This window comes from Gallinula chloropus (assembly GCF_964237585.1).
Source record: "Gallinula chloropus genome assembly, chromosome: 26".
NCBI lineage: Eukaryota > Metazoa > Chordata > Aves > Gruiformes > Rallidae > Gallinula > Gallinula chloropus.
Window position 1 is genome coordinate 2,115,836 of NC_140111.1, and position 8,468 is coordinate 2,124,303.

Sequence of the window (8,468 nt, forward strand, 5' to 3'; positions counted from 1 at the left end):
CTGTGTTGCCTGTGTCTGGGGGGTCTGCGGGAGGGTCTGAGGTGGGATGGATGGATGGATGTGGGATGGATGGATGCGGGATGGACGGATGCAGGATGGATGGATGCAGGATGGGTGCTGAGCTTCCCCCACGTGTCCCAGCAGCTGGAATTCCATGGGAAAGGGGGTTTGGGCTTAGCAGAGGTTTGTTGCACCCACAGAGATACCTCACCCTGGGGTGCCGGGCTGGGGGGGGGGGGATGTGCAGGGGGGACCCTCACTGAATCCCACCCCCCTTTCCCCGAGCGCTGCTGCGGCCTCGAATACCAACAACCGCCAGACACCGGCTGCCGCCGCGCCGCTGGGGAGGGGGGTGCTGCACCCCGGAGAGGTTGGGGGACTCCGGGGCGGGGGGGGGCAGCTGGACCCCCCCCCCCATCCCCCGGCACCCCCTCCCCGGGGCGGTGTGGGGGGGAGGTGGAGGGGTCGGGGGGTTTCCCCCTCTCCTGTCCCCTCGCCCCGTGTCCCCGCATCCCCCCCTCGGGTGGGTTCACGACCCCCGCCCCTCGCTGCGCCAGTCACCGGGGTCCCCCCGCCGCGCGCGCGCGCGGGGTGGAGCCTCCACCCCCCCGCCCCGGCTTCCCCCCCCCCCCCCCCGCCTCCCGCAGCCGATGGAATTTTCCACTCGGCGCCGCGCGGGTTCCCGCCGGCCCCGCCCCCTCCGCGCGCGGCCTCCCCCCCCTCCCCTCCCATCTCCCGGCGTGCTGCGCGGCGGGCAAGATGGCGGCTGCCATGGCGGCGGGCCTAGGCGGGCTGGGCCGGCGGCTGTGCTGGCAGGTGCGGCCCGGGAAGGGCTGTGGAGCCGCGGGGAGGGGGACGTGGGGCTGGGCGGTGGTGCGAGGGGCACCCGCAAGCCCCCGGGAGGGAGCTGTGGGGCGGGGAGGGGCCGCCGCGCTCCCCCCACGCCGCCTCAGGCCGCTTCTCTCTTCCCCCCGCTCAGGCCGCCAGATCCTCGGCCCGTCCCGCCGGAGCGGCCCCGACCGGCCTCCTTGTGCCGCTGAGGACGAAGAAGAAGTTCTCGGTGCCCGAGTGGGCCCGGGAGCTGAGCCCCGAGGAGAAGGAGCGGCGGCTGAGGGCCGCGGCCGCGGTGCTGCCGGAGGATCGCGTGGAACGGGCCTTCTACCTGGCCTGCACAGGTGGGAGCGGCCCGGGCCCTGTGGCTGCGCCGGGCTCCCGGGGAGGTTGTGGGGGGGTGGCTGCCCAGCCTTAGCTCAGGTGTGTGGGCCGCTTTGTGGTGTGGGATGAGGGAGAGCGGGGGAGGCCACAGCTGGTGGTGGCTTCTCCTGGCCTGGGCCTGTGTGGGAGAGGAAAGGAGAGCAGGCAGCAGGTTCCTTGTGCTGGGGCTGTGAGGGAGAGGAGAGGGAGTGGAGAGGGAGAGCAGAGCAGGCAGCAGGCTCCCTGTCCTAGGACTGAGAGGGAGAGCAGAGCAGGCAGCAGGCTCCCTGTCCTAGGACTGAGAGGGAGAGCAGAGCAGGCAGCAGGCTCCCTGTCCTAGGGCTGAGAGGGAGAGGAGGAGAGCAGAGCAGGCAGCAGGCTCCCTGTCCTAGGGCTGAGAGGGAGAGGAGGAGAGCAGAGCAGGCAGCAGGCTCCCTGTCCTAGAGCTGAGAGGGAGAGGAGAGCAGGCAGCAGGCTCCCTGTCCTAGAGCTGAGAGGGAGAGGAGAGCAGGCAGCAGGCTCCCTGTCCTAGAGCTGAGAGGGAGAGGAGGAGAGGAGAGCAGGCAGCAGGCTCCCTGTCCTAGAGCTGAGAGGGAGAGGAGAGCAGGCAGCAGGATCCCTGTCCTAGGGCTGAGAGGGAGTGGAGAGGGAAAGGAGAGCAGGCAGCAGGCTCCCTGTCCTAGAGCTGAGAGGGAGAGGAGGAGAGCAGAGCAGGCAGCAGGCTCCCTGTCCTAGAGCTGAGAGGGAGAGGAGAGCAGGCAGCAGGATCCCTGTCCTAGGACTGAGAGGGAGAGGAGAAGGAGAGCAGAGCAGGCAGCAGAGCCCATGTGCTGGGGCTGTGTGGGAGAGCAGGGGAGGCAGCAGGCTCCTGGTGCTGCTGACAGGCTGTGTTAGACTCTCAGTCCTACTCTGTGTTCTTGTGTTTCACCTCACAGGTCTGTCAGGGTGGAATCCTGCTGCTCCAGCCCCTGGGATGCTGCCTTCTTGTTTCCTTTGTTTGAAGGGAAGGGATTTTTTTGAGCCTCTCCTTTCCATCCCACAGGTGATATTATGGACCCTTACGTCCCTCCAGAGGGTGATGCCCGTTTGTCTTCCCTGTCCAAAGATGGGCTGAGGCAGAGGATGGATAAGCTGAAGCAGACTGCTGCCTCCCAGCTAGCGTGAGTGCCTCCTGCTGGGTTAGGCTCTGGGCAGGAGTTTGGCTTGGCTCCCTCCTGCAGGGGTGAGATGGAGCATTCTGTTCCCTGTCCTGCTTCCCTCCCCCTTCCCTTTCCTTCCCTGCTTCCCTCCCCCTTCCCTTTCCTTCCCTGCTTCCCTCCCCCTTCCCTTTCCTTCCCTGCTTCCCTCCCCCTTCCCTTTCCTTCCCTGCTTCCCTCCCCCTTCCCTTTCCTTCCCTGCTTCCCTCCCCCTTCCCTTTCCTTCCCTGCTTCCCTCCCCCTTCCCTTTCCTTCCCTGCTTCCCTCCCCCTTCCCTTCCCTGCTTCCCTCCCCCTTCCCTTCCCTGCTTCCCTCCCCCTTCCCTTCCCTTCCCTTCCCTTCCCTTCCCTTCCCTGCTTCCCTCCCCCTTCCCTTCCCTTCCCTTCCCTTCCCTTCCCTGCCTCCCTCCCCCTTCCCTTCCCTTCCCTGCCTCCCTCCCCCTTCTCTTCCCTTCCCTGCCTCCCTCCCCCTTCTCTTCCCTTCCCTGCCTCCCTCCCCCTTCTCTTCCCTTCCCTGCCTCCCTCCCCCTTCTCTTCCCTTCCCTGCCTCCCTCCCCCTTCTCTTCCCTTCCCTGCCTCCCTCCCCCTTCCCTTCTCTTCCCTTCCCTGCCTCCCTCCCCCTTCCCTGCCCTTTCCTTCCCTGCCTCCCTCCCCCTTCCCTGCCCTTTCCTTCCCTGCCTCCTTCCCTTCCCTGCCCTGCTTCCCTCCCCCTTTCCCTTCCCTGCCCTGCTTCCCTCCCCCTTTCCCTTCCCTGCCCTGCTTCCCTCCCCCTTTCCCTTCCCTGCCCTGCTTCCCTCCCCCTTTCCCTTCCCTGCCCTGCTTCCCTCCCCCTTTCCCTTCCCTGCCCTGCTTCCCTCCCCCTTTCCCTTCCCTGCCCTGCTTCCCTCCCCCTTTCCCTTCCCTGCCCTGCTTCCCTCCCCCTTTCCCTTCCCTGCCCTGCTTCCCTCCCCCTTTCCCTTCCCTGCCCTGCTTCCCTCCCCCTTTCCCTTCCTTTCTTGCCATTCTTAACCAGGAGCCCCTGGGGTGAGAATGAACACGAAGCCCCAGTCCTGGTGGGAACATGTGCAGTGTGTGTGTGTTCTGAGGATCCTTTGGGTTTGGGGCTGTGTGATTGTCTCAGGAGCACCCAGAGGTTATGCCACAGAGTGGGGGAGTCTCTGGTTCCCAGGTGCTTGTTGTTAACAGCTGGTCCTGAGCTGTGTGAGATCACTGTCACCCCTCCAGCGTGGCTCTTCACTTACTGCAGAGCTTCTCCTTGTCTTCTCAGGCTGAGAAAAGTCAAAGACCACGACCCAGATTTCAGCACCAAGACCTTCCCAGAGAAGGCACAGGAGATATTCATTGAAGCTCACAACTGCCTGGCCAAGTAAGAGCCCTTCTGTGGCTGACATGGTGACACAGCCCCTGCTTCTCTTTGCTCACCCCCTCTGCTTTCCTTCCTTCCTTGTCTCTCTGCTCCTTCTACCTCCTGGGCAGTGAGTACTTTATCTTTTGCTGCCCCCATCTCTGCCAGGAGTGGGGTGTGAGAGGTTTGGTTGGTACCTGCTTGCTTTTGATAATGAAAAGCAGGTTCCCAAAAAAATCCCTCTTGAGATGAGCTGCTGCCCCACCAGCAGCTGAGGGGGTGGTTGGTGCTGCTCCCCACCACACTGCAGGGAATGGTTGGGATATGAAACCACCCTCTGCTTGTTCCACTTCCCAGTAACAGAACAGATTTCCAAACCACATCACTCTCAGTTATGATTCCAAACACCAGTAAAACATTTAGGGCAGAACTGGCTCCTGAGAGATGCAGTGTCTCTCCCTGGGGTCTCCCCAGCCAGCTCGTGTTCACGTTCTGGCTTTGTGCTGGGAATTCCACTCTTGTTTTCTCCCTTTTGCTGGTAGATTCATGTCTTATGGGGCAGCAGGAATGTGTGGCTGAGCCCCTTATGCTCACTGTACGTGTTCCAGTAACCCTCTGCTTCACTTCCAGCTTCAACAAGCAGAAGCTTCACTCCCTGGTGACAGAGCGCTGCTACCCAGTAAGTGTCCCTCTGGATGCAGTGTGTCCTCAACCTCTTCCCTGGCCTTTAAGGTTCATTAAACCTAATTACCTTGGGTTTTTTCTGGCTGTAGTAAAGACAAGAGCTGGGAGGGGAAGCACAAGTCTAAGTAGTAGCTAGCAGGCAGAATGTGAGTCAGTGTGGCCAGGAAAGCCAAGGGCATCCTGGCTTGTGTCAGAAATAGTGTGGCCAGTAGGTCTGGGGAGGGGATTGTGCCCCTGTGCTGGGCACTGGGGAGGCTGCACCTCGAGTGCTGGGTCCAGTTCTGGGCTCCTCACCATCAGAAGGACATTGGGGTCCTGGAGCCAGTCCAGAGAAGGGCAACCAGGCTGGGGAAGGGGCTGGAGGGCAAATCCTCTGAGGAGCAGCTGAGGGAGCTGGGGGTGTTGAGCCTGGAGAAGAGGAGGCTGAGGGGAGACCTTCTCCCCACCTCCCCTGCCCTGCCAGGAGGGTGCAGAGAGGTGGGCGATGGTCTCTGCAGCCAGGGGACAGGAGATGGGACAAGGGGCAATGGGCTCAAGCTGCCCCAGGGCAGGGGCAGAGCAGATGGGAGGGACAAGTTCTTCCCTGGCAGAGATGTGGGGCTGTGGCACAGGCTGCCCAGGGAGGGGCTGAGTCCCCAGCCCTGGGGGTGTTTAACAGAGGGGAGATGAGGTGCTCAGGGATCTGGGTCAGCACAGGATGGGAATGGTTGGGCTGGATGATCTCAAAGGGCTTTTCCCCCTGGTGACTCTGCTGAGCAGACGCTGTGTGCAGCAGGCTGTCGCTCAGTTGGCAGCCTCACAGAGTTGGTGGGTTGGGGGGGGTGTTTGTCTGTTCCCTTTGTAGGAAATGGTCCGTGGGAACAGGTACAAGACCATCAGGTGGAGCTTTGTGGAGTCCCTGGAGCCCCCGCGCGTGGTTCACGTGCGCTGCGAGAGCATCGTGAGCCGGGGGAACCTGTACGGGCAGGTGACCGTGCGGATGCACACGCGGCAGGTGCGTCCCCTCCCCTCCCCCAGCTGACCCCAGCCTGCTGCAGCTCTGCAGAGAGGGACCTGGGGGTGCTGGTGGGTGACAGGGTGCCCACGAGCCAGCAGTGTGCTCTGGGGGCTGAGACAATGGGATCCTGGGGGCATGAGGAGGAGTGTGGGCAGCAGGTGACAGGAGGGGATCCTCCCCCTCTGCTCTGCCCTGGCCAGGCCCCTCCTGGAGTGTTGTGTCCAGTTCTGGGCTCCCTGGGATCAAACAGACAGGGATCTCCTGGAGAGAGTCCAGAGGAGGGACAGAGATGCTGAAGAGCCTGGAGCATCTCCCCTGTGAGGAAAGGCTGAGGGACCTGGGGCTGTTCAGCCTGGAGAGAAGAAGACTAAGGGGGGACCTTATTAATGTTTATCAATATCTGAAGGATGGGATGCAGGGGGACATGGGCAGCCCCTTTTCAGTGTCTGTGGGGACAGGACAAGGGGCAATGGCTGCAAGTTGGAGCACAGGAAGTTCCACACCAACATGGGGAAGAACTTTTCCCCAGTGAGGGTGAGGGAGCCCTGGGACAGGCTGCCCAGGGGGTGTGGAGTCTCCATCTCTGGAGAGATTCCAGCCCTGTCTGGACACCGACCTGTGTGACCTGTCCTGGGGAGCTGCTTTGGCAGGGGGTTGGACCCCATGAGCTCTGGAGGCCCCTTCCAGCCCTGTGGCTCTGTGATTCTCTGTGCACCTCTTGGCTCTCCCTGCAGATTCTGGCCATCTACGACCGCTTCGGGCGGCTGATGTACGGCGGGGAGCAGGTGCCCAAGGATGTTTTGGAGTACGTTGTGTTTGAGAGGTACCTGGTCAACCCCTATGGCACCTGGAGGATGCATGGCAAGATTGTTCCAGAATGGGCTCCACCAAAGGACCCCATTATTAAGGTAATACCATCAGGAGAAGGCACAGGCACTGCCTGGGTCTGTGGAATGGAGCTTCCCAGTTAATTCTGGCCAAAATCAAAGCTGAGCTTCCTGCAAGGTGAAGGTGGTGTGTTCATCCACAGGGAGATGCACTCTCTGACGTGGGGTTACCGGCCCCTGGCACTTGGGAGCTGGAGTAGGAGGCTGGTGGCTTTTGACACATGTGATAATTTAGGGGGTTGCTGCTCCCTCTACATCGTATGGCAACACAAAGCAGGCACTCTGCCTTCCTGCAGCACTAAAACAGGTCCTAGAGAGGAAGGAGGGGAGAACTCCAGTGTAGTATGAGACACATTATCCCCTCCGTGCTCTGTGTCCTCCCCTGTGCTGCTGCCATCTGGTCATCTTTCTGTCCAAGGCCTTTGTGTTGCCACAACCCCCAGCCCACCCTTTCTCATCAAGAATTCCCATTCCAGCAGTTCAGAGTGACTCTGTCTTGTGCTAATGGGTTTGATTTCTTGTTTTTTCCCCTTCTCAGACTGTGATGATTCCTGGCCCAACCTTGGATCCCTCAGAAGAGTATGAAGAAAGGAAGTAGGAAGTCCCAGAGCCTGAACAGAGACAGTGGAGAGCACGGAGGTGCCAACTTGGGTATGGCTGTGCCTTTCCAGCCAGCAGCCAGCAAACCCAGCAGCTTCAGAACCAAACTCTGCTCAGGAAGAAACTGTCTTTAAAGGAGCAAGAGGGGCCTGGGAGGGGGATTCAGATGAGCTCTGAGAAGAGCTTTAGTCCGAGTAGACTCAGCGTCTGTGTTTCTGTGAGGATGAGGAGTCTGTTCTCTTCAGTTTTGCTCCCTAGGCTGAGTTCTGTCCCAAACTTCCATCATGAGAGCCCTTGGCAGCAGAAGTCTGTCCAGATGTGGGGTATCTGACACTTCCATGTAGACCCAGTGGGCTCTCATCAGACCTCACTGCAGCAGCTGTCAGCACTGACTTCTCCCATCCTCTGTACTGATTCCTGGGCCTCTTATTTTTAACTGGAGAACAGGGAGGAGCAGCAAGCACGCCTCAAATCAGGGTCTTCTGGGTGGGTGCTGCAGTTGGACTCCTGGGTGGGTGCCTGCTGGTTGCTGAGCTTCCCACAGGGGCTGCAGCACAGCACTGAGTAACTAATAAAACCCTGTGACTCCAAATCTCAGCACTTGTGTTGACTGGTGACTCCTGAGCAGCAGCAGCAATTGGTGCTGATGAGTTTTGGTTGGGTTGCTTAACGAACCCAGGGCTGGGGTGTCAGTGAGCAGCTGGCACCATCGTGTGGACACAACATTTGTGTCAAATCCCCTGGTTTTGAGGGCAAAACAGTCAGGAAAACAGATTTTTTTCCCTGACTTGGGTGTAAACCAGTGTGTTCAGCTCACCTCTCACCCTGTTTTGCTGAGGTAAGTTCTGTCTGCTGTGAGTCGGGGAGCAGAACAGTCGCTGGTCCTCAAAGGACAAAACATTTTCAGCCTTGTCTGCTTGACTGCTTAACCTCCTGGCCCCTTTCCAAGCCTTGGGAGAGGGAAGTGTGTTTGTCCTTCCTTGGAGGAGATGCTTTGTGGTGTGGAAGAGTTGAGGCTGGCTGGGTGTGCTCAGCATTCCTGTTAGGAGAGGAGCCAGCAAGGGAATCCCTTTCATCTCTTTGGAAACCAGAGGGGGGGGTCACAATCTGTCTGCCTTCCCTGCAAGAACCTGCTGTCTGGAGCTGCATGCCTAAGCTCTGGGAGCCAGGGGTTGGGGTGCTCTGGGAGCTGAGGGCAGTTTGAGTGCTCCAGGAGCTGAGGGATTGGGTGCTCCAGGGGCTGGGGGTTCAGTGCTCCAGCGTACACGAGCTGGGCTAGTGCCTAAAATAAATCCCTGCAAGCTGCCTGGTGTGACCCAGGCACCTCACAACCAGGTACAGATGTGGCTCCTCACCCAATCCCCACAGACAATGTTCTTCAGCTCAGGCTCTGATGTGTTTTTGGGGCGAGCAGCTCCCTTTTTGGGGAGAGCAGCCTTGCCTTTCCTTGGGCTCCAGCACTGCCCCTTGCCGCAATTCACACCTCGGCGAGCAAACTGCTTGTGTTGCTGGGGCTTCTCTCCCAGCCTCACTGCTTGGGTAGGGTTTAGTGCCTTACCCACACCC

General features: G+C 60.4%; 1 protein-coding gene across 1 annotated transcript; it reads left to right on the forward strand.

The window, feature by feature from the left end:
• The first annotated feature begins 754 nt into the window (after positions 1–754).
• On the forward strand, positions 755–7,499 carry MRPL45 (mitochondrial ribosomal protein L45). The gene is made up of 8 exons (XM_084275707.1): positions 755–816; positions 980–1,175; positions 2,237–2,354; positions 3,657–3,755; positions 4,365–4,413; positions 5,263–5,412; positions 6,150–6,323; positions 6,841–7,499. The coding sequence occupies exons 1-8, from the start codon at positions 760–762 to the stop codon at positions 6,898–6,900; spliced, it is 903 nt and encodes a 300-aa protein (XP_084131833.1). The 5' UTR covers positions 755–759; the 3' UTR covers positions 6,901–7,499.
• Positions 7,500–8,468: the final 969 nt, after the last annotated feature.